This window comes from Cyprinodon tularosa, unplaced genomic scaffold, assembly GCF_016077235.1.
Source record: "Cyprinodon tularosa strain WSP-4 unplaced genomic scaffold, ASM1607723v1 ctg176, whole genome shotgun sequence".
Taxonomy (NCBI): domain Eukaryota; kingdom Metazoa; phylum Chordata; class Actinopteri; order Cyprinodontiformes; family Cyprinodontidae; genus Cyprinodon; species Cyprinodon tularosa.
Window position 1 is genome coordinate 241,904 of NW_024038582.1, and position 26,783 is coordinate 268,686.

General features: G+C 36.6%; 1 protein-coding gene across 6 annotated transcripts in view; it reads left to right on the forward strand.

Annotated features, from left to right (window-relative positions):
* Positions 1–26,783, forward strand: part of LOC119781377 (IQ motif and SEC7 domain-containing protein 1-like) — a 153,271-nt gene that overhangs the window by 74,126 nt on the left and 52,362 nt on the right. Inside the window, exon 1 of one of the 6 annotated variants that reach the window (XM_038281798.1) lies at positions 6,340–6,696. The exons of 4 other annotated variants lie outside the window; for them this stretch is intronic. In XM_038281798.1, coding sequence (XP_038137726.1) covers positions 6,578–6,696 — 119 coding nt within the window. In that variant the 5' untranslated portion in view covers positions 6,340–6,577. Of the gene's footprint in view, positions 1–6,339; positions 6,697–20,142; positions 20,383–26,783 lie in introns of those variants that run through there. One more of the 6 variants, XM_038281800.1, reaches the window with a different exon arrangement.

Genomic DNA, 26,783 nt, shown 5'->3' on the forward strand with positions numbered 1-26,783 from the left:
TTTTAACGCAAAAAGTGTTGCAAGTCTTTGGTTCAGAGACTAATATTCTTGCGTGTTTTTCCTTGCAGAGTAGCTTGGTCAGCAGCCAGCTTGGACAAAGTGTCTTTCAAAATCAGTTTTCAACTCTTGCCAGAGATTTACAATTTAGCAGCTCTGACTATGTGTGGGATTGTTGTACTTGTGAGCGGTGAAGCTTTTGTTCTGATATTACTCCTGACATTTTAGGTTTGTTCCTTGGTCTTTGTGATGCTGTTTTGGAGTTAAGGAAGGTGAATTATTTGCCTGTTGCAGATTTCACATTTTGATTAAAAATATATAATTCAAAAATCTAATTTTATGACGGATCAATCCAGGGTAAAACTGGTATGAATACTTTTTAAGCCAATGCGGTTTTAAATTGCATGAAGCTGATGGTTCATCAGCCATTGTCAGATTTTGCACTTTTTAATCTGTGTAGGCTTTCTGAAAGGTTAATTGTCTCAACTGAAATGCAAGGACATGAGTCACTGTTGTTATAAATCTAAGAAGGCGTCTGCTGTCATTCCCTCTCAGTTTTTTTTTTGTATCCTGTTGGCGCTTTCTACTTTTAAAACTAATCAGCATGTGTTTGTTTATGACAGAAAAATTGTAAATTGTCATAGATTTGGGTAGAACCGTGTTATTTATTGTTGACACCGTTTTCTTAGATAAATGCAAGCAATAAAATTTTATTTAAAATTAAATTTATTTATATATATATATATATATATATATATATATATATATATGACAATAGATTAATGGTATTATTTTATTTTATTACCCGATAAGAGTGTGGGTGAGCTGATAACGGCCCACTACTATACACAAGGCGAAGGTCAAGAAGGACACAAAGTAGTGGGGGGATGACTTAAAACTCTCATTTCCACATTGTGCCTTAGAACTGCAGATTAAAAACAGAAAAACCACCTACTTTGAAGCTGGATTACCTTGCAGCAAGATCTGAAAATAATCAATATTAGTACTTAATACCTTTTTTAGGGGCTTTAATCTGCTAAAACGAAGACTTGAGCAGCAACAACAATATTCATTATTTGTCTCGTCCGAATGTTCTTATTCGCCAGCTGATAACTTGACGTTTCAGTGTAAAACCTTTTGAAACAAAACATCAAAAAGCTTGAGCTAATATGCCTATTCAATAGTAAATGTTATGTTAATAAAAATATTAATGATAATAATTGAACTTTATTGCTCTCACACTGGAAATATTAATCTCTACATTTGACCCATCCCCTTGGAGAGCAGTGGGCTGCCATTGAGCAGCGCCCAGGGAGCAGTGTGTGGTTAAGGGTCTTGTAAAGGGACCCATAGTGCAGGCTGTATGGATTGAACGGGGTACTTGCAACCTTCTCAGAGCACAAGCACACTGCTCTTACCCACTTGGCCAACACTTCCCTAATATGTTCGTGGCTATTTAAAAAGATGCTTTATCCCATCATCATTTCACACCTATTTGGTTTGAAGGCATGAGAGAATTCTCTAAAACTTCAATTTCCATCTGTGCATTTACTGCAGAGGTAATAACCACCATCTTCCTGCAGCTTTACCTGCCATGCAGCCCCATACAGTATAACACCAGAGACTGTGAAACAGTTTTTTTTTTTTTTTTTTTTTAGGTAGTCATATTTTGTATTGTTCACTTGAATGAAACTGAACAAATGTTCCATCATCACTTATAATGGAGATTCTGTATTCAGCACTCAGTCCCACTTTTATTGAGTAATTTTTAGTCTTTGTCCGGTTTTCTTTAGCCTCCTTAACCCTTGTGTTGCTCAGTTGTGTGTAAATTGTTGATTTAAATCTTCTGTACATAAATCTGGCTTATATTTGCTGCTTCCTTACAGATTTTTTAAAAGGTTTTTAATTTTCACTCTAATAAGAATGAGTTTACTGTGCAAAATCACTGTGCACTTTTTGATTTCGAGTACATGCCTTCTGTGTTGTCCTGAACAGAATCCTGCAGCAATAGTTAGGCAGCCCACATCAGACTGTTCACCAATGCCAGCTGGATTAAAGAGAGGCCATATGGTGAGAGAGGAAAGCAGGGAGGTTGGGAGCAGACGACCAACATGTGCAATATTTGTACATCTAAAAGCCCACCTACTTTGTTCCAAAGAGTCAAACCCACTGTCAGTCTTTTAAAGGATCCCTTTATCTTTTCATATTTTTTACAGTTTTGGTCTTCAGCTGGGAATGAAAATGATCCCACACCATGGGACATTTTATACCAACCACACTATTTCATAGGGGACTTAAGATCGGCTCATACCTTCTTACACAGCTTATTGACACTGCACCAAGACATCAACAGCATCACCTGTTTTACATTGCTGTATTACCATTAAACCTTGCCTATTATTGTGTAACCAACCCAACACGTGATAAATCTAGCTTCCAAGTAATAGAGAAATATTTAATAGAACTTTTTTAATTTTGGTTGTGTTTTACTGCTAATAAAACCTTAAATTCAGTTTCTTACAAAACTTTAACATAATGCTCTATTCTTATTTACAGTGGTTCATCACTGTGGTGTCATTGTGGTGCTCTACCAAGGGGTTAAGGATGATCAGGCTGCTTTAACGGTGGCCCTCTGCCTAAATGGGTTGTTGGCTCTAAAGTATCTCACTTTCATTTTTTCATTGACTCTTTAGCAGTCCCACACACAGAGCATGCATGCAGTAATAGTGGAGAGGAAGAACTTATATCCAATATCTTTCCTTACCAAATATCGTTCCATTAAGAGCATGCTTTGTAAGCTAAGACCTTTTGTGTCTCTGTCTCTGCTGACTGCGTCTTTATCTACTTGGGAACTATTACGTATTAAATGTGTCCTAACAGACAACCAATTATAATTTAGGTCTTTCTGTACTTTTTTATCTGTTGCCTGCCAAAGACATACTGTTTCCCATTTTTGTGTTGAGTCTATTAAACCAAAACAAGCTAACACAGTTCACCAGACCTCAAATGGTGCTTTGACAGTAGTGATAATTCCCAAAGATGTAATAGGGTAGATCTTGACTTGCAGGGATGATTAATCTCACAAGCCCTATGTCAGGCCTTTGCTGAATCTTAAATACATTACTTCCAGGTGCCCGGTGGATGTTGAGCTCTCCTCACTGCTCCTATAAAATCCTGTCCATACACACCTTTAAGGACATGTGCACACTGAACAGCTCTGAAGGCACGGAAATTGGTCTGGAAGGGAAGTTACATGCCAAGCTTTGGTGGAGTTACACTTGACATTTAGAGGAAATTCTCACAAATGAACTGTCTAAAAGTGACATTACAAGAGCTTCATTACAAGAGTTAAGCGGTTCAAAAGTGTGAAGCCCTGTAAGTCAGAGGCCTCGGCATTTAGAACATTGAGTGGAATAAAAGGTAGAACTTGTTTCAGATGTAGTGCAGTGTTCTGCATGTTCAAAAATCATGCAGGGTTTCCTGTTGCATGCACAGACTCACACAGCTTTTCATGATGAGTATGTCAGACGGGAAAGAGATCTTGTGCTTGATGATTACTGACTGAAGCAATTGCGCAGTAGATGTAATCATGATTAAACAACATGCATACACAATTGCTTCACCACACAGGTTCATTAACAGAATGGCAGAGGTCTGATGTTATTATTCTCCTGACCTCAAAGATCATGTTATCAACAGCACTGCAGACTTGGGGTCATCATCTCTCAGTGTGTGGTGCAATATAATAGCATTTGGAATAAAAAAAAAAAAAGAAAAGATATGAAAATAAAAATAAAAAAATCGAAAATCCATTTTTTGTTCTTGTAACATTTAATTAAAAAAACACAAACTTTCTCACACCAGCCCTATAGGTGGGAATAATTCCTTAAAAAGAGGTTAACTGCCACAAAAACTCACAAAAACATTCACAATAAATGACTCTGAAGAGAGGAGTTAAGGCCGTTAAAATGACAAAATCATTGAACGCTTCACAATAAAACCTGTAGACACCTGTGGTTAGTGCAGAGTTATATCAAAAAAAATTTTTTAATTTTTGGCAAAATCATACAGCCCTAGTCTGAGGGTATTTGTATCCTCTTTTATCTTTTTGTCGTATATTTTACTAAACCTCAGAAGACTGATAAGCCTCATTGAAACAAAAGACCAGTACTAGAGCAGTGAACCCATTTTTAGTGTTGGAAATATTCCTGGTTATACTGGTATAGGGTACACTGATGTAACACAAGGACTTAACTAGTTATTTGGTTATGGTAAGTGTTGAGGTCTCGATAGATGTAGCTACTAAAATGAATTAAAGTCAGCTGATATGTACAAATGTTTGCGTGTGTGAGTGAGTGCTGTGTTCATGGCTCTGCTTTTCTTTCACACTGTTTCCTCCCTGACAACCGTCCCACTTTGGTTGCTGTTACCCTGTGAGACTTAAACAACAGTATCATCCGTATTATTTACTGCACAGAGGCATAACACTATGTGGCAGCAAAATGCCAAAAAGTAAAAATAGGTTCTGACTAATTTTTCAGCCAAATATCAGTTTTTAGTTCATGATTAAAAAAAAAGAAGAAGAAAGGAAGTGTCCACTTTTGGGGCCTTTGAAGAGCTTGATATTTTAGACATCCACTCTAGTTTAATATTGCCTGATCATGATGCAATCTCTGAGCAAGTCCTAAGTCTCTAGGCATGGCTGGCATTATAAACCTAAGATAGGTTGAAATCAAAAAGAGCTTCTAAACATAATTTGGAGATATTTATTAGGAAAAAAGTGTTTAAAAAAATATATGTATGTTTTTTACATAGATTTTGATTCTGGTGCCTACGACCAATATTGTAGCATTCTTACCTGTGGATGTGATTTTAGCTGATAAGAATATTCTTCTTCTTAATTAGCTACACTGCTTATTGATGCCGGCTTTTTATATGATTTTGTTTTGCCACTGATAAGCTGATTCTTTCTTAGCTCTCTTCTCTGACCAAAACTAGAGGAAAACAAACACATTGGTTAGAGGCTGGGCTTGGGGACATTCCTAGTGAAATAACATGAACGCACTGCATCTTCTACTCTTGCTTGATCTTTGTAGAACCTCTTAAGAATTTGCTCACACACCTCTTCAAGGTAACTTGTATACAACCTAATTGTTAGGATTAAGAATATTTTTCCACTTTCTGAGTGAATTTAACCGAGTTGGATTTTCTAATTCATTTGCGTCTTAATTAATATTTAAGTAAAATAGATTTTGCTTACTGATAAAGTACCAGACTGTTGCTGTTGAGTACTGTCCTCCCCCATGTACTATTAAGACACCCTGTTTTTTAAATGAAGAAAATGGTTTTATTCCATTAAACCCTGAATCATTCAGTCCAGAAAATGTCACTGAGAAGCTGTCAGTAGCAGGAAAGGTTTTTAAGTAGAGAAGATTTGTTAAGTTAGTCATGGCTCCAATGTACATACGCTGCTCTGCTCTACAACATACATGTACATTTCTTTACCGATTTGGCTCCATTTAAAGGAAAACAAACCGACTTTCTGACAGTATGAGGTTTATTACCTGAGATATTGAGTTTAAAGAGAAAATCGATCAAACATTTCTTACTTTATCTGCTAAATTTAGTTTGCAAAAGCTTTTTGTGCTTCTCCTGACTTCATTTTCAACTCATAAAAGGTACTGAAAATAGTTCACTTTGTTCTTTGGGATTTGATATTTCTAAATTTAGACTTTTCTCATCAACAACCCCCACTCCATTTGAATATTGTTGTCACACTGGTCCCTATCTGATTCCTCAGTGCATCTACCTTATATACACATTTTGTTTTCAAATCAAGCAAATAAAATAAGTAAACGCAGTAAGTATTAATAGCTTTGTGGGTCATAATGAAAATGTGTTTTTAAGTACGCTGCAAAAAAAAGGCAGTGATTCCACTGAAGAGCGGGATGCTGTGGGGTGACGGAGAGCTGAGTGTGAAGAGAGAAAAGAAATAGCAAAAGAGGGAAGAGAGGGAAGAGAAACGAAAACATTGGAGGGAGGGGGAATATGAGGCATGATAATGAGCCCTACCTCTGACACATCCTCTTGTTTCTATGGAGACCATGCGGCCAATCAAATGGCCCCATCTGAGGACCGTACTATTGAGAATAGATGAGAGGGTGGAGAGACATCTCCGCAGCTGCTTCCCTGTATCTTTGAGATGTACAATAATCCCAGTAAACCTCCCAGCAGACCCCCTGCAGGTTCTATTGTATTTTTAATTATTTATGTGAGGCAGTCACTGCCGCCACTCCTACATGTGAAGAATTATCAATCATTCTTTATGATTTAGAGCAGAGGCTGCACACTAGACGCCTCCTGTAGCCTCTGGGCTCCACATCCACACCCTACACCTCCTCCTTTCTTACTGGTCCTCCTCCCCTCCACACCTCCCCACAGGCTGCCATCCTCTTGGATGCTCCTTGTTACATCACGCACGCACTGCTCTGTGGCAGCCCATGTTTGAGACTGGGAAGGAGAGTGAGCCCGAGTGAGCCAGTGTGCGCACACCATTGTGTCCCATTCACCAGAAGCCAGGATGGACAAGCCAAGCGTATGGCGCGCTGTGGTGAGCAGCACAGACCCCCGAAGAACACGAGACCCTGGGTCCCACCCGAGCAGACCAGGCTCTGCCATGGGCTACCGGCTCTATGACATGTGAGTAAATTCTGATTGTTGTAAGCATGGCCGGACAGGCAGACAGGCGGGCTTGCCTGCCTGGGCAGCACAAGTGCGGCTCCCATTCAAAGGCAGAGCAGTGAAGTGGGAGGCAGAGGAAAACACTCCACAGCCCATGCTGAGTCACCTACGGCTCTCAGACCTTGCAATGTCCTCTCCTCATCCCTTCCTGTGTTCTTTGTAAACATTGTCTGTGTTCTGGGGAGGGGTGGCGTGGTGCAGCAGGCTTTTGTGTGAATGGCATTCTCCAATAACAGCATGATGCATGAATGCCATGTGTGTTCATGTAACCTGATAGCACCTCAGGGTTGTTTTGTGTTTGTGAAGCTGCCATCGTAGCTGTGATCTCAGCGGAGTCATGTGAGGGATGCTTTTAGAGCCTTGGGGAGCAGGGGGGAATGACTCATTTGTGCATGATGCTGTGACAGCTCGTACTGGGCACTCGTGTCCCTTTCAGCCTTTGCTGTATTTTTTTAGGGAGCTATGGTGGTCTTGCGTGTGATTGGCTCAGTCCTGTGTATGTGTGTGTCCGTGTGTGTAAATGTGTGGTACAGCTCGTAGATCTGCATGTGTGCTTGCAAAATGCGGCTGGGGTCTTTCATTTTATTTTGGGATCCTACACACATGGAGTGTGTGCTAAGCTTGCAATCCTCCCGAAGTAAACAGTCTAGGAACCCATCCAGTATGGAAGGTTGACAAAATGCTTTAGATGTGTTTTTATTGCCAAGATGTTTTTTATTACTGGTGGGCTGTTGTGTAACAATTCTTCATACCTTCTTTGGTTACCTTACACACAGTAAAATAATCTGAATAAGGATTTTCACTCTTATTTCACCACAGAGCTTCATTTAAGTATGTTGTTATAACAAGCATTTGTCTCTTATAGAACCCTGTAAACATGACTGCATATGTTTTTTAAATGTATGAAGGAGCTGATGGGTAGTGCTGAATTATGCTGTCATGCCATGATATGTGAGGGTCTGTCATCTTAATGAATGTCAGACCTTCACAAGCCTCCACCTTCATGGGAAAACTGCAGCTGCTGCTCTTTTAGTGTCTTAAATCACTGCCTTGGATCGTTTTTCTGTGCCTCACTGAGTGCCCATATTATTAAAATTCTGTTTCATTTGACAGTGGGAGATTTTACTGCATGCTCAAAGCAGATATGCTGGTCTTTTGTTTTGTTTTTTCACAATATGCTGTGCGACATCTGTTCCTGCACATTTGGAGAAAGGCAAAAATCTCGGGCTCATGCAAATCGACTGGTTGGTGTAACATCGTTAGGTGGAGGACAACAGAGATTTGTGACAGATGGGTACCAAGACAGACTGTGTCCTGCCAGTAACTGAAGTAAAATGCGTGGATAAGCTGTTAAAAATTACACTCTTAAGTTACATATCTGCAGTTCTGTATCTCTGGTTTCCAAAAGATGATCCTGCTAAATTGCAAACCTAGAGGCAGAGATGTTTCTTGAGTATTTAAACATAAGTCATCACTACTTTAGCAGATAAAGATGCAGCTCAGTTTTTACAATATAATGAATAATTAATTTGATTCACCATTTCGAATTTTGAGTATGATTTCTAATATATTTTTATAAATTTATATTTAAAAAAAAACAGGAGTTATTTATATGTATCTATAAAAACAGGCTTAAATTAGAAGGCAATCACACTTTTGCTCAGTTTTTGAAGACTTGTTTTGTGGTTACGATGACACGGATGACTGCGAATTTACCAAGGCATATTTAAAAGTATCTTCCTCTAGCCTGCCTGTTATGAGCGGGCTTTAATTATGCACACTGGGGGCAAAAGCGACATAAACATTAGGGTATGAAATGGTTGTTGTTAATCATTTTAAAACCAACTTAATTTTTACAGTGTTGACATTTTTAACGTCATTTTGGAATCTTGGTGGTTAGTGTGGTTGGTACAGCAAGCATGGCTAAAACAGCCTTTTCTCTTATTTTCAGGAGAATGTAGGGCTTAACTTTAAAATTTCCAAAGATATTCAACCCTAATTTGATCCAATCTGTCCCTTTACTCAGTGATTCTCATCCATGGCCCTTAGGGTCCGGGGTCTTTTACATTTAAGATGTGTCTCTGCTCCAGCACACCTGATTCATTTTATAGCATTACTTCCTCGCTATGTCATCAAATCCTTCAAAAAACAATTTATTTAGATCTGTTGAGCAGGTCCAGGGAAACATCTAAAGCAAGGAGGGGGCTGGAGTGGAGAAGAAAAGATGACAGATTCCTTATCCTTAAAAATATGAAATATTGTTCCTAATTCAGCCTTTCTGTTATCTACTGAATGTCTTTTCTCTCTTACTTCTAATTATGACCAATTGATAGATTTTATTTATTGACTTTTATCCCAGCGATCCTTTCCAACTACAATCACCAGCTGTCCTGTAAACTTCGCTGAATAAAAACAGATTTCTTTAAATAGTGTTGTGATCACAGTGCATTTCTACCTAGCATTCTATAATCTGCTCCTTGCAGAGGCTGTATTTCATCATTCATAGATGAACAGCGATGAGCTTTTACCCTTCATGTAATATAATGTCATGCATCCTCAGAGGGCAGCTGTGCCATGAAACGTTTCCAGGAGGAATGCCCTTTTTCTCCCATCCCTGGCAGAGTCTTAGTTGATGCAGAGCTCCTGTTTAAGTGACGCCAGTGATGATAAAAAACAAAGTGCGTCACAGAAGCTGTAAGGCAGTGACGGCACATTCCTTTGCTATAAGCCTGAGCCTTTTGACAACAGAGTGTGCTTGGTTTGCTGACTGAGGGAGTACACGACTGGCAGCACTGCTCTGAATATGTCTCCACTGCAGACAGCAACTATAGGATGCATGGTCCCATTGCATAAGACACCAACACCGTCCAAGGCTGTTCAGAGAAATAAATAGTTTGGCATTGAGGATGCTGACAGCTCACATAGAATCAGAGGAAACTGAGCATAATGCTACAAAGCAGGATGTGAGTCAGTTCTTAGATCAGACAGGAGTTCAGCGTTTTATCAACATTTCCTTTTTATTGCAAAAAAAGTATTTACTGCAATGTAGCAAAGTTGACATAGTCTGTTAGAGGTGAGCCTTTATCCCAAGGACCCAAAGGTCATTCCATTCTTGATTTTATGACTTTGTAGGACCTTCACAACGCCTTCCCTTTCTGGCTCTATCAATAAGCCTCTGAACAAAATGGATTGGATGAGAGCATAATATAATCTATAGGAATCCGTTCATTTGATCAGGGAGGGATGGAAAGGGATGGCACATCAGTCACGAAGTGTTTTGCATAAACTTCAATCACCCTCAGTGCAACTTGAAAAGCTGTCCTTTCTAAATGAGAACTTCAGCTGCAGGACATCTGTCATCTGGCTCTTAGCTTCCAGGGGCTGAGTCTGCAGCTGGAGCTGCATCAGCCATGTGAAAGGATGGACAAAACCAGCTATGGCTGCGGAGCATCTCACTGAGTTAAGGTTTCCTCGGGGGAGAGGTGCTTACTGATGCGTCCGTAGTTTGAAATGGCTCATAATAAGCCCCTACCTTTGCCAACAGCAACGTCAAAAGCGACAGCGCTGAAAAGAGTAGGGTGCAGCAAAAAAAAAGGCTGCATTTCCAGAACATTTTGTTCCTGTGGATGCATATAAGAATATGTTTGTGCACAGCAATGTTGCATACAGTGAGCCAGATTAAGGCAATAACATTTCCTCAGATTTACCCCGAGTTTTAAGTTAACAAGGTCCAGTAGTGTGTAATAAGTATATTCTAGATCAGTCAGAATTATATATTCTGCAGACACAGGTTTGCTTTCATGACTGCTAAATGTGAGCTGTTATATACCCTTATACCAATGAGACATGATAAGCCTGTTAGGATTTGAATGGTAAATCATATTGAAGTGTTAAAGCTGACTCAGTCATAATCCTGTTCCTATATCCTGCTCTGTCAGACATGCAAATCTGTTCAAATAATGAGCGATCCAACATCACAACCACGTCACTTTTTTTTCTCCTACAAATTAAGTCTTAACAACTAAATAATTTTCTAGCTGATTGAGTAGTCTAATATAAACTGGCAGTTCAAAAATTCATAACATGCAGGTTACTGTTGCATAATTTGACGTGTTTTGAAAAAAAACATTAATTCAGAAAGCAGGCAGAAAATAGTATGCATGCTGGTTTTTCTTTAAAAAAAATAATAAACTTGAGAGTGGTTGTTCGGTTATATATCATGAGTTTCAGTTGCCCGATATAATATTTCTTTCAGTTCCTAGCGTCATTTAGAAAAAAACAACAACACTTTACCTAAAACAATGAAGGAAAATGGGCTACCTCTCCTCCGCAAATAGTGCTGTGGAGCCTTTTTAGTGTGCAGTGACAATCACGGTGGAAAACCTGGACTGATTAAAACCCGAAACAACATGGATGCCAAAAACAAACTAACTTAATGATCAACACCTTCTGATTAACATACAGGTAAAAGCCAGTAAATTAGAATATTTTGAAAAATCCGATTTATTTCAGTAATTGCATTCAAAAGGTGTAACTTGTACAGTACATTATATTTATTCATTGCACATAGACTGATGCATTCAAATGTTTATTTCATTTAATTTTGATGATTTGAAGTGGCAACAAATGAAAATCCAAAATTCTGTGTGTCACAAAATTAGAATAATGTGTAAGGGTTAAATTTTGAAGACACCTGGTGCCACAAACTAATCAGCTGATTAACTGAAAACACCTGCAAAGGGCTTTAAATGGTCTCTCAGTCCAGTTCTGAAGCCGACACATAATCCTCATAACACCTGAGCAGTGCCAGAAACTCATCGACTCCATGCCACGCCGCATTAATGCAGTAATTGAGACAAAAGGAGCTCCAACCAAGTATTGAGTATTGTACATGCTCATATTTTTCATTTTCATATTTTTCAGTTGGCCAACATTTCTAAAAAAATCCCTTTTTTGTATTAGCCTTAAGTAATATTCTAATTTTGTGACACACAGAATTTTGGATTTACATTTGTTGCTACTTCAAATCATCAAAATTAAATGAAATAAAAATTTGAATGCATCAGTCTGTGTGCAATGAATAAATATAATGTACAAGTTACACCTTTTGAATGCAATTACTGAAATAAATCAAGTTTTTCAAAATATTCTAATTTACTGGCTTTTACCTGTATACAGCACTTGCTTTTTTATCTTTACATTTAATTGGAAAATTGAAAGAGATTAAATTATATGTGAATTTTAATGTTTAGCATCATAAATATCTTTTTAGTTATTATTTAAAAAAATATATGAGTTGTAATAATTTAGCATGCTTACATTCTGACAAACAGAGGGGATATAAAACTAAACTTTAAGGCTCTTCTCCTGACTATGTCAGAAAGGAGTATATCTTCTTTGTCGACTGTCTGGGTGACATTAAGGCTTGGTTTTCAAAAGATTTTCTGAAACGAATTGTGAGCAGGACAGAGGTGATAGTGTTTGGCAGTGCCATCTCTGACGTGGGACATTTCAAGGATTTTGTAAGTTCCAAAGTAACCTTTGTGTCTCTATAGATAGCAATATTAAACTGGACAAACGTTGTTTTACAACCGTGGTTTTATCATCCACGTCTTTTATCTAAGGTAAAACCATTTTTATCTTTTAGCATTTTTTGAGCATGTTTTAAACTCTTTTATTTCTAGCCATCTGGACTACTGCAATGCACTTTATGCAGACATTAGTCTCTCTCCCATCTAGTCCAAAATGCAGTGACTCGTCTTTTAACACGGACCAGAAAACATCAACACATTACACCAATACTTGCATCTCTGCACGGTCTCCCTGTTTGTTTTAGCATTGAGTTTAAGATTTTATTGTTTGTGTAGAATGGGATGGGTCCTCAATGCATTACCTACCTCCTCCAGATTTACTCTCCGGCACGTGGTCTGAGGGCCATCTTCAACTAATAGTGCCTAACATAAGGCTTAAAACCAGAGGGGACAGAGCCTTTTCTGTAGTTGGCCCCAGACTTTGGCTGGAACAGCCTCCACAGTGGAGTGTTTTAAGTCTGGTCTTATATACAACACATTGTAAACATTTTTTGTTGTATATAAATAAAATGGATTGGATTGATTGTGCAGCAATATTGTTGTGCAAGTCTCACTTCTCATCTTTAAAGAGACTCAAAAATAAAACATGGCACCTCTACACTTGGACAATGACATGAATATAAAACTGACAGTCTTTAGATCCAGCCCTTTGATTACACATATTTAGGAGAGGTTTGATTTATTTTCAACAATTTGTTGGAAAGTTTATTCAGTTATTCAGCAGGAAAGTAATATAGAATTAAATATTGATATTTAGTATTTTATTCTGAGTCCATTTAATAAAAAGTGAATATCTGTTACCATATATCATCATATCAGACCAGATCAGTTTTATGAGAAAATGGCTTCTATAACTGCTGTTTTCAACAAGACAGTGACATTAAATGCACCAGCTGGTGAGCAGCATCTCGGTTCTAGACCAACAGGATCAATGTAATGGATGTAATGGAGGGCCAGCAAAATACTCAGACCTAATTCAGTTGAAAGCTTGTGTGGCTGCTTAAAACACATTATTTCTAACCATATGTTTTCCAGTCTGATGTAATCTCAAGGATTTTACTTTAAGCAGCAAATGCTTGAGTTTGTAAATTTGATAGTAGAACTCTTAACACCTAATTCCTTCTTATACCTCCTATGGTGTGAATAAATGTATGCATTTATTATCCCATAAATGCTTTCATGTGTTTTTCAGGAATGCAAGATCTGCTAGATCAACTTGTGAGCTGCATGATGTTGCAGTTGTTAGCACCGTTAACTTGCAGGAAAAAGTTTTTAGCTTCACATCAAAGCCGCGGCTCTTTCTGCAGAGATAAAATTGTGTATGCATCACAGATGGTCTTGAAGCAGCAATCAATCAGCCAGAGCCAGTTTTGCCTAAGATATCTCTAGTCCATAGTCAGCAAGTCATATGTGATAGAGCAAAATATTTCTGCTCTTTTTCTTTTCTATGCATTTTAATGTTTGAAAATAAAATTCTTCATCCATTTCTTGTCTATAAATACACCAAACCAACAGCAAGCACTTGTATGTCTTTGATTACTACAAACCAAAGGTAAAGATAAATACTTTAGTGCATAAAAGACGATAACGGAAAAAGTTCACCTCCAAATTACAACCTCCATCGAAGAATCTGCTGAATGTTGTACTTGTTATCATTCTATTTCTTAGTAAAAAAAAGATATAGATTGGAACTGACTTATCCACAATGAAATCTTGAAATTAGAAATGGACAAGAACACCCGGATCAGCAAATCTCTATTATTGCTCCTTAGGCAAGCGGAAGCATAAAGTGGATAGCCACTTGGTGAGGCTGACATTTGTAAATTCCTGTTATTATAATTTCTGTTTGATGAAAACAGATTATTTTTTGAACAACTAACGCATTGTGATTCTGCTAAAGCTGTTTAAATTATAAGTGAATAATAAGCTGTAGTAATGTGTGCCAACATATTTGTGATTAATCTCCAGTTCCACCAGTCTCTTCATTCCTCTGATCCCATTATCTGTGAGCTCCTCAGCTTTTAAAACATGTAAGCTGCTGCGGTCTACCACCAGGGGGTGAACTTTTCTAACCCATTTTTAATGCTATTCATCACACATAATATGAGGTAAAGCTTTTTTTAATGATCACTGGTATAACTAAGCAAGCTTTTTCTACATGTGATTTTAATGGAAATATTTTAATTTGAAACAAAGTGACATGATAAGGATTTATCCAGTCAGAAAGAAAACAGTATTTTACATGTTTTTTTTACGATTTGAATGTGTTGTAAGCAATGAGAGGAATTCTCTATGTTCTGATATGTTTGCACTCTTTGCAGGCCCCCTGCTCCTATGCAGTGGGGCCCATTTCCGATTGATGTGTTTATTGACTGCTCGAGTCTTGCCATTGTGAAATCCAAAGGACAGCTAATCAGTGGCTTTGTCAGTGCAGAGGGGATTGTGCTCTCTTTTCTCCTCAACCTTTATATCAGCCTGCTACATAGCAGTAAAGAGCGGGAAGGCACAGGAGATGTTGTGAAGAAGTCATGGGGATTTTCAAAGGAGGTCATTTGTTCAGATTGATGGTTGAACAGCCTTGATAGCCTTTTGATGTCTACAAGGGGGAGGATTTGTATTGATCCAACTGCGGTGCAATGTATTGAGCGTATTATACTTCAGAAAACAAATTAATGAAGCATGGACATTTTCTGCATATTTTTACTTGGATATTGACTCAGGAAGACCATCTGAAGCTCTTTATATTTCCAATTAAGTTTTTATTCTGACATTGTTTTATTCAAATGTGTTTTTACTGAAAATGTTGATAACTTTGTTCCAGTTACAGGTTCAGCAACTTAGCTGCCCGTTCTAAACCTTAATCAAACCTCATTTCTGAATGTTAGTCCTTATTTTATAATTTCTTATACTTACCTTTCACAGCAGAGTTAATATGGAGGGGCCTTTACCATAGAATTGAATAAAGTTAATTTGGTTTTTTATCTGTAGTACAAAACTTCTTCAACAAGGTCTGATAAAATCCATCTTTGCTCAGTTCGTGTTTTTCTTTTGTTGGATGCAGAAAGTTAAACAATTAAACCTTGCTCTGATTTTTGCTGGATTGGAGGCTTAAAATATATTTTGTATTAAAACATTATGTTCCTATTTAAAACATTTACTTAACAGGACTTGTTCTGAATTTTAGCCTTAAGAACTCATATTAGATCAGCTATACTTTCTAGAGTGTTTTATGTATAGATCCATTTTATGTTTTCAACTTGCAGTTTTTATATTTTATTTGTACCTTGATGGACATTTCTTCTTCATTTTCTCACTCATTTGTTTGTTTTGTGATGACAAATGTAGATTGATCTCTTATTTCTTTTGCCATCTATTAGGGAATGTTCCAGTCAGGATTTATAGATCCTGAAAGCGCTGCGTTTGCATTTCCCATGACTTCACTATCAATGATGTTCAGTTACTGCAGCTGCTTGAAAATCTTTATACGAAACTCCACCATGGGTGTCTCATATTATATTCCCATGCTAAAATGTATTTATGTGTGATATGAAATACTGAAATACTTAATATTTGTTTCTGAAGATGCAATTAAGGGCAGATACAAAAATTCTTTAAGAAATCTGACATTAAATCTGATTAAAAACTAGATTTTTTTTTTCAAATAGTTCTTTGGTTAGCATAATGAAAGATTACTAAAGACTATAAACACTTAGTCTGTAAATGATGATTTTGTGGCTTTTTAAGCTTTTAATTGTGTAACTTACAGTATCTGAGTTCATATTAACACATCAGTAGGGATATTTAAAGGCAACTACTCAAACCTACTCCATTCATCAGCGAAATATCAGGAAGAAATTGTGCATGTTACCTCTTCCTCAAAAAAAAAAAGGAGCCATCACTTCCAAAGCAACGTAGAACAGCAGACTGGAGTTTTCATGAATACTCATTAACAAATAGATTGTAAAATAATTGCAACTGAAATATGAGACAAGAAGATAACTGCTTATTTATAAATTGTATGTATATATTTAGTTTAAACTGAATACTTAACTCTGCACATGGAGCTTCAGTTAATAATAAACTCCTGCTCCTTTTGATGATGTTTTTACACCGAACAACTTTACTGAAGTGGCAGGCTTAAACACCAATAGATTAAATTATGTTGAGTGTAATAGCTACAAATTTGATTCACTATCCACTAATGCATTAGCAAATATTTAACTTGCCTATCCAGAAGGAAAGCAGCAACTCAGCGTGGCTCCTGTGCTTCGTTAATCTGCACTAAAACTCAAAAGTATGACTGGGATTCACCCCTGTTTTGCTTTTTTTTGTTAATGTTGAATCTGAGATATATAATGCTGAGAAGAAGCAGTTTCTCAGCTCCGTCACAGAGCTTCTACTATCTGGCAACACCTGAGCTACGTGTCATTTGACTTTTTCCAACTGATACTACTTGGTGAAGAATCTTTTTGTTGACGTTAGCTTCATAATCAGTAGTAAACATTTAGATATTTTGGACTTAAATCAGGTTGTTCTATACTGGATATTTTTTCTTATTTAACTGAATACTCTTGTCATGCAAAGCTCAGAATAATTAGTCGTTTTGATTTAAAAAACAACAACGTTTTATCTAAGACCTTGAATAATTTATAATTTATGCTTTTCAGATGTTTAAAAAATATTGTGCATGTCTAATAATGAAAGATCTAAAAGCTGTGCACATGAAAATAGTCTGTATTTTTAAAGGAAACTTATAACGGTTACCTTTAGCAAAGGTTTCTCTGATGCCAGCCATTTGAAAAAGCCAATATCTGGAAGACATCCTGCTGTGTTGACTGAAGCTGACAAAACTTGGCTAGGTGGATCTTGCAATCCTGGAGTTAAAAAAAAAAAAAAAAAAAAAGGTCTCTTTAATCTGCAGCTTTTGTCCATTTTGAACCACATAAAAAAAAAAAAAAAAATGTTGTGCTCTAAATGTTTGGCAATCTCTTCCACCTAATAGGAAGAAAAAAGGTAAAATTATCCGTTCTTGTTATGAAATCTGAAAAAAAATGTCCTACTTCTAATTTGAAATCTGGTTAATAGACTATAACATGCACCCACCTCTAAAGTTAAGGTTTCATAATTTAGAAAAATATTAGGACAATTTTTACAATGACATTTAAAGCAGTTCCTTTCTTTTAATGTTGCACAATTATGTACCACTCCTATCTCCCACCCTACAGTCCCTTTAATGATCTAATAATATTCTGATAATGGTCTTTATTGTTTTCACAAATGGACCATCAGTAAAATGGAGAATAAGTTCAAAATGTCAATCCATATCGTTATATTCAGTAAAACAGTTCGAGATTGATGCCCATTTTTCTTTTCTCATCAGATCATCAAGAGAAGATGGAGATAAAAGATTACTGTAATGGGTATAAAGGTGTGGACAGTAAAGAAGAATGTTGACTATAACATTTGAAAAACTTTTTAAATTGTTGACTGTATTGTACTGCATTCAGACAGCTCAAGCTGCTAAGTGGTCTCTAGCATATTAGCAACAATATAGCTGGATATTGTACTCTTCAATACAGTGTGGTTCATCTTTTTTACTTGTTACCAGTGTCTCATCTTTTCTGTACAGACAGCATTTTAATCAAGGGTCTGTTTTATTTATTTATTATTTTGAACCTTATACATCTACACTCATAGTTCCACTGCACAAACATGACTTTTTTTTGTCATATTGCTTAACATACCATCCTCACAAGGTTTTTAACTGAAGTCTTATTTTCAAAAACTGACGCTACATTGCTACCGTAGTAGAATGTGATCCATAGGCGCCTCTTATTAGTAGCCTTTTAGGCTGCAGTAGCCTATTAGGCGCTAATCAGGAATGTTATTTCGTGCATTTGTTATATGTTATATCTCTCCTTTCCTAACTTTATTCTTAGACGAACACAAACCATTGTCCTCTATAAAATTCTCATATATACATTGAAGCTTTTCTAGAAGCAAAAGCACAACCTTAATTGTAAATGAAAACATATTTTTACCTTTATAGCATGGCAAATCTGTTAATGTGTGTTGATAAGATTAGGCACTGATTTGATTTAAGATATCACAACTGGTATTTATATAGGTTTCTATAATTGCAGTATCTAAGATTGTTTACATATATGATTGTTTGACACACAATTGTTATTCTATAACCTGTAGTTAATAAAGGTATGGTGGTTATCTGGGTGCTGATAAGTTACTCATTTCCTAACTCTGCAGACCCGCTGGGAAAACTCAAGAACTACTTACTTTATATGATAATGATAGATTCCTATTGTTGAACTTAAATCACTCTTGCTCATTTCCGGGGGTCTTAATAGCTGCACTTAAATCCAGGCAAAGTCAGATTCTGACAGCTACTAGATGGCACTTACTGAGAAAGACTTCTCTTTCACAAAAGAAATCTCACTTTCTTAATAGCAGCAGATTTCATTGAATACCTTCTATAACCGTATGGAGAGTGTTTTACCAGGGGATGAATGGAAAGACTCATGTGGCGATCGACTCTTTAAACCCAACAGATGAAACTAACAGTTCCAGTAACACACACATTAATGCGAGTCTGTCTTTGTCTGGTTTGAGTATTGGTGCTTGCTCATCTGTGTAGATCCATGCAAACCTCGTGTGTTTGTGGCCACCGAGAGTGGCTGAATATTGATGAGAGGCCCTCCATTTACACGAGTTTCCCATGGCTGCTGGGTCAGAGTGGCACTGCAGCATGGCACTGCATCCCAGTCAGAGAAAGAATGGCACATTTCTCATGTTAAAATGCAGAGAAGGAACAAAAAAAAAACAAAAAACTCTATAGCTGGAAGAGAGGTTAGTGAAGCTGCAGCACTTTTAATGAAGACAAAAGTGGTTTAGATTTTAAATGGTGGCTACTAAATGAAGTTAAATTGTGCATATAGATAATATTCTGGTCTAAGAACAAGCGTTGGACTTGAATTCCATTGAGAGTCTTGGATGACATGTTATTTGCTGGGAAATGTCCATAGAGAGAAGAATTAAAAGCTCATTTATTTAACCAAATGGTCTGCAGGAACTCATGTGGTCTTACAACATTGCAGCAGCTCCTCCCTGTTGAATGTTCAGCCTATCATAGGCTTCTCAGCTTCCGTTTGAAGCTTCAGTAGTACGGTAGTGTTGCCCAGCAACGGGAGTCGGCACATATTTCGGAGGTCCTGTGTGAATGGCTGTATAGCTGTATCAAGGAGAGGGAGGCAAGGAGAGCAAGAAGTGTAAAATCAAGAGAAGGGCACAGACAGTAGAAGAGAAATGGACCCACGGTTTCAAGGTGTGGATGATTTAAAGCTGAGGAGAGGAGAGAAAACCCTGTGGTAAAGTTCGCTTTTGCAGAAGAGGAGATGGATCAGGACTCTGTTTTGGGATTTCCATTTAGTTTTATTCAAACTGTAATGAGAGAGTTTTGTAGTTTTGGTTTTTACACACTCCACTAGCCTTCGTGGCTGAAGGGGCACCGAGCTTCAGCCATAGCGTTACGTCTCAGAGGTCCCTGAGACGTGAGGCGAGCTGTCCACAGAGGACAAACTGACTGACCTGGATAGGTTTTAAAATAGAGCCAACATACAGCTTATTCTGGGAGATGGATCCTAAACATTAATATTGAGCCCTAATCAGTTCAGGAAGACTTCTGATCTGGGTTTTTGCATCTATTTTTTATTTTTTTTTGGCTCTTAGGACTGTAACCCATGCAGGACTGATGTGGTTGTTTTGGGTGGGTTAAAATTTCTCCGTCTGTCATCCAGTGGCAGTGGTAAAGCTGGAGCTGGAGAGGAGGACGGAGCTGACGTCCATGCTCAGGATTTTCTTCCTAATAAAAAAAATATGAGCAGTCTGCCGTGATTCAGCTGCAGGGATGCCTTCTAATATGGTTGTATGCTCTGCTGTCCTGTTGATTCTCTGACCTAAAGATGTGGAAATTCAAAGCGTTTTGCCTGGATTATTGGCACGTGCTGTGCTTGCATCCACACAACAACTTTTACAAGAGGTATGTTTAAAAATGGTCACATCTGGCTCTCATGATTGCCTCCTATGCTATGTTACATTTTTTGTTAGCTTGTCACTGATTCTGCATGTGCTAAATTACCTCCTACACTACATCACTTCTACGAGAGTGCCATTACTTCATCAGGCTATTATCAGTGTGTGAGTGAAACCGATTTCTGCTTTTTTTCCTCAACTCTTGACTAAATAACTTATCTGCATGTGTTTACAAAAAACCCTAACTCTGCATTAAACAGACAGCATATATTTAGTCTAAGAATTTTTTTTTTTTCTCACTTGAAGAATAACCGGGTCCTTTTTTTTCATCTTAACCCTGGAGAATGTTATTGTTGCAGCTTTTATCATATTTGACATTTTTATGTATTTTTAAAATTTTACTTAAAAACCACATAAAGCTGGTTTGTTTGTAGATCTTTTGTGAAATGTCGTTCTTTAAACATTAGCAGTATCACAAGACACACAGGTTCAGCATTCATTTTTATACACCTGAGTTTGTTGCCATGTGAACCATATTTGAATGCTGTGCTCCACGTTATGAACATGTACTCCAGATTTTTAATCTGAGAAGCATTTTTTAGTCCTTATGCAAAAAGACTTTGTCTTCAAGTATATGTGGAAAACATAGTTTTAATATCTGGTGCTTCTATTTTATACTACATTTTCAATCTCAGACGAGTGGATGTGTTGCTTTCATTGAAAAACACATTTAAAACTATTTATATCTCCAATTTCTCTCTACTAGATGTATTTTATCTAGCTGCATATGTTGTCTTGTGCAAGCTCCCCCATCATGCAGATGTTTGATGTCAGAAACGTTGCGAGCTGCTGTTATACATGTCAAACAACGTTTGCTGTCTGTTTGCTGATCTGCTCTACTGTAGTTCAAACACACATTTAAATTCAGCTTTCTGAAAATACATTCAGTTTACAGTGTGTCCAGGATTTATTAATAATTCATTGTCTTTAGCTTCCAGCCTGCGGGGAATCCCTCATTTGTAGATGCGGCATTGTGTTTTTCCCATTTTTAAATAATCGTTTTACTATGTATTTTAGCTCAAATTAACTTTAAAAATGACTTTTGTTACATTCTCTGTATTTTGTTTTAAACACATCTTTCTATATTATCTTTATATTGACTACAGCATGGGGATAAAGAAGCTGCTTTCCAACCAGCTTACAATAAATAACCTTCTTATATACAGTAGGTACAGAGCTTTATGATAAAACGAAGATTCTTATATTACCTACCCCTTCACTACCACAAGAGTCCATTCTAAGTCCACTACAATTTACTCTAAATCCTTATTCTACAGTCATGCTGATCATTTCCAGGTCTAATTCCTGGTCAAAAAGAGTTCTACAGTCCCTCTAAATTCCTCACTGGATTGTCTAAGAGATGTGAAACCATTGACGTGAGTATAGATATTAAAATAAACAGATATATTACATTAAAAAAAAAGTTTTTATTATTCCTCAAATAGGAAAAATTGGGGAAAATAATTGTATCTTGCCCAAAAGGCTATAGCTTTACTTCAGATGAGTTAAAAAAAAGAAAGAGAAAATCTTACCTGTCTATCCTTCTCTTCATAGGGTCCCCATAATTTTAGAATTTTAGTCTGAAATTGAACTGCAAACTTTTATTTAAAAAAAACTCTGTATTTTTTTTTTATTTTTTATTTAGCTTACCCCGTGTTGCTAAAGAGGTGCTATACCTTTACACAGACTTCTGATACTGAAGGGCAGGCGGAGTATACAGTGGTCCTCAGCACATTAAGGTGATAAAATCTTTTCAGAAAAGATTTCAATTTTTTGGGATGTAAATATTGCTAAATGATTTGAAAAGTAACTACATTCCTCCAAATATTGATATCTAACTGTTAAAAGATGAGGGAAGAAATCCTATTTGCAGTTTATCATTAAAGATTATATACAAATATATGCATGGAAAAAAATTTTTTACCTACATTTTCTGATTGTCTCTATCATTTGCATATGCATTGACCTTATATTCAGCTTATATGCTCTACACACTGCTGTTTTTATACATATTTATAAATAAGTTGAACAGGACTTTGCACACGGCTGATCTCTGAGTCTATGACTGTGTTTTTTGGATTATTTTTTGTTTTTTCCACACAATCTTTAACAGCTCATTATGTGCCTAATTCTGAAGTAACTGGAATATTTTGGTCACTGGGTGTAACTCATGACATTGCTTTGGCTTTAGTCTTGCATTTAGTAAGACTTCTGTCCAAGCCTCGTTGGAGAAGTTACTGAAAACAGCCTCTCCCAGCTGTTGAACTGGGGTTCACCCTCCCACCCGCATGGCCTTCCTGCAGGGAATGGAGTGATTGTTGGACCCGGGCCCAGATATTAACCATACACATGGAGAATCAGTTTATTGTTCTTTGTCTTTTGTTTTAAAGTTTTTACCTTAAAAAATGCTCTTGAATTCAGGGTCTCATAATCTCCACTGGGAACCAAGCATCCTGGAAGCACCAGCTGAGTGCAATGGACAGAACAAAACAAAAATATTAAAGAAGGACTTTCTGCAGAGGAGAGAAAGGGGACTGGTGTGTGGGTCAATGTGGGTGGAGAGCTTTTGTTAAGAAGAGGGATGATTTTTTTTTCTTCTTCTTCTGCTTTACATACCGGTCCTTTACCTTACTTGGTCATCAAGCAGATTGCAAAAGCTGCAAGAGCCTAACATGAACTGGGTCAGGGAGGGCTTCGGAAAGGCACAGACAGAGTAACTTTCAGCTCTAAAAGAATGAATCTCACTGTGGCTTCGTCTATGGAAAGTGAAGCATGTGGGGTGTAATTTGTGGTTGAGGAAGCAGTTAGCACAGACTTTTTCTTCTTTTACGGAGCAGTAGCTGCAGCTTTAGCCTTTTTTTTTTCTGGAACCTGCCCTCCTGCCGTGCATGTGTTTTTCTGATGTCCGAGCTGATGTCACCATCATATGGAACAAGATGTGGAAGTACTGCATTGCCAGTCGGACTATAAGGTAGGAGAGCATATGGTGGAGAAGAGTGCGAATGGTAGTGGCCTGCGGTCAGAGTGCCGGTTGTTTTTTGGACTCACCGCAGCAGTTGGTGCAGATATTTCTGATTAAGTAACATTCCTGTCCATATGCTCATAAGCTTGGTGGTTTCCTCTCTAAAACCATTGGAAATATATTATCAGCCAGCTAAAAAAAGGCAAACAGGGAACAGTAGAGACATGTTCAAGGTCTTTCCTGGTACTCTTATTTGTCAAGGACGTGTCTTTGACTGTAGAGGCTTAGAAAATCATCTGGATTTTCTTTATCTTTCTTAAGCCAAAATATACTGTTATCTCTGTCCTTACATAAAGGACTATATCCAGAATATTCTCTTACAAAAAATATTTTGAAAATAATTCATAGTGCGTTCTTTTTTCAATGTAACATTCATTACCTGTAGTGCTGCAACTAACGATTATTTTGAAAATCCATTAATCTCTCCATTATTTTTTACAGTATGTAATAATCGGACAGCCAAAGGTTCCTTATAGAAGATTTTCTATGAAATGTAACAAGGTGTAACTAAAACTTTTCCACTTGAGGAGTTCTGGATAGAACATTTTTTTTCCATCTTAAATGCAAGATTTTTATTTTTTATTTTTACAATTTGGATATAATTGCTGCTCTAATCAGGTTGCTCTGTCAGCTAAATAAGTCTTTATGCTCCATTTAACAATTAATCAATTACTAAATTGGTTGACAATTATTTCAATAACCAATTAATCACGATTAATCCGATTTATTGTTTTAGCGCCAATTACCTGTTTGTATTTTTGTCACTTGAAATTTGTCTACTGATTGTGACCATATTCCAATTAAAATGGAAAATTAAGGTGTAACTTCAAATAATTAAAATGTAATATGTTTAGGGCTTATTTTTGTAATGTCTAAAACCATTTATTTAATGTTTTTTAGATAATTATTAAAGACCACATGGATGGTTTCTAACTCGGACATGTGCAATGATTTGCTCACTATAAAATTACACCAAAACTTTTTTAATGAAGCTCATATAATCATCTTGGTCTAAAAGACCAGGATTTCTTTCACTTTAAAGCCTGCATCAATGTTTCCTATCAGCATGGTAGCAATCTGTCTTAATCACAAATAGATCACAAATAGCAATTTAGTAAAAATGTAAAAAAAAAACTGGTAAATACAATCAAGCTCATGTAAATGTATATTTAGTATCATCCTTGCTCACTGGGGTTTAAAACAACTGAATAATAATCTACAAAATCAATATATTTCAACAATGCTGATTTAGAGTTTTTGCAGTAGAACGATGCCAGTTAAATTTCTAATTTGGAATTGATATTTTATACTATATAATTATTATCCAATCAGAGACCATATAAACTAAAAAGAGAACCTCAATTTGGTTTAACAGTTTGTAGATTTATGTATTATATTGTTGCATACTGCTTAAAAAATGCTTTTACTTACTTTGTTGTTTGTTTTATTGTGAAAATCAGCTCTGTTGCTTTTCATTTCTAGTCTTACATCTGTTTTTGCTTTCATTGAGAAATAGCCAAAGTATGAAAAGTATCAAAAACAGCATCAGAATTTATCTAAACATAAATTCATACCCGAAGGAAAGTTATATAAACTTTTATATCAGCAGTGACAATATTTCATTTGTTGCATTCTCAGTCATCAACGGCAGAACCTGCAAACTTGTTTTTAAACCTGTAAAAAAAATTGTTTGGAACTGTAGCACACCAATTATGTGTAGAGGGATGATGCAGTTGTTTGCAATCTTTGCAGCCATCTGTTTCTGGTTTTGTTTTACCACCTGTGTGGAGTTTGCTTATATATCCCGGTGCATGCCTGTAATTTCTCAGGTCTGGGTGGTTTCATCCACCATAACATCTGAGTTTTGTTAAGTATGAATTTTTGCATGCATGGTTTTATGTCTTGTCTCCTTTTAAAATAGTTACTTTTTTAAATTAAGGTTTTCTGCTTGTGAAAAATCCTAGAAAACACAACCAGAAGACAAAAGCAGCATTTTATTGTGTTTGCATAATGGCTATAAATTGATTGATTGATTTTTTTTTTTTTTTTTTTTTTTGTATGTTTTTTTTATTTTTTTTATGCAGGATTATTATGCAGGCTTATTTAATAGGGTATTTATTAATATGGATATTTATCTATGTAACTATTGCACTGGGTATCAAATATAAAAAAACAGGTTATTGCACAGGGTATAAAATGAATTACACATTATACATTGCACAAGTTTTTTCCATGATAGTGTTGCATTGTATAGTCTGGTAAGATTTATAAAGATTTTACTGGTAGTTTGGTTTGCTCATAAAGTATATAAGATAAGTGAATATTGTTGTTGTGCTTCATGAACTGTAGGTGTGAGATGAACAAAATAAATAAATTTGCAATTACATTATTAGTGTGTGAAATATAATCACCAAAGAAGGGTTGGATGCAATAGCTAGAAGGATACTATGTCTCAGTTTGTACATTATCACACTACTGTAGGTGTGGATAATTAATTGCATTTAAAATATTTTCATAAACATTTTCCAATTTCAGAGATACTCAGTTTTGTTCATGTTTTAAGATTAAGTGAGACAATAACGCACTGTAGCCCTGTAGGTGTAAGGAAGAAATGCGCATAAAGCATATTTGTTGGAAGAACAAGAAACTTGAAACTGGTGTGCAACTATTCCACAATGTCCAGGATAAAGGACTCTGACCAGGTGAGCATTCGAAGCCATAAAACCCAGGAAACAATGGAGCTAACCACGTTTATGGTTGTTGTTAGTGTAGAGAAAAATGTAAATAGTCCAATCTCGGTTTACAAAACAGAATGTTTGATTTCTATCAAAATGGACTCAAAACTACCGGAATTTTCCCACCAAGAATATTATCTTAGCCAAAACAAACCAATCAAAACCATGTTTGATCAGAATGAAATCTAAGGCATCAGTTCTCTTGTAAACCTTCATATATTCTGGAGTTGTTTAGACGGATCTAACCCTTACCCAGGGGACATTCTGATAAGATGCCCTTAACCCCCCCAGCTGAGTCTTATTAATGAACAGGAACATCAATATCAATTTGGGATCCTTACCTTAGGACCCACCACTTCCTGCATGGAAATAAGGGGCCTTTTTTATTTGTGTGTTTTCTATACGTGACATTTCTGAATGTTGGAATGTAGACTAGCCAAAGCTTACTTTTGGCTCAGCTCTTTCTTCACTGAAAATGGGCCTACATTACAGCAATCAAAGCCTCACTACATCTATCCATGTACCACTCCATCCCTTATGAACAAGGCAGGCACAAATATCATTCCTTCCCTTTATGGAGATGTTGACCAT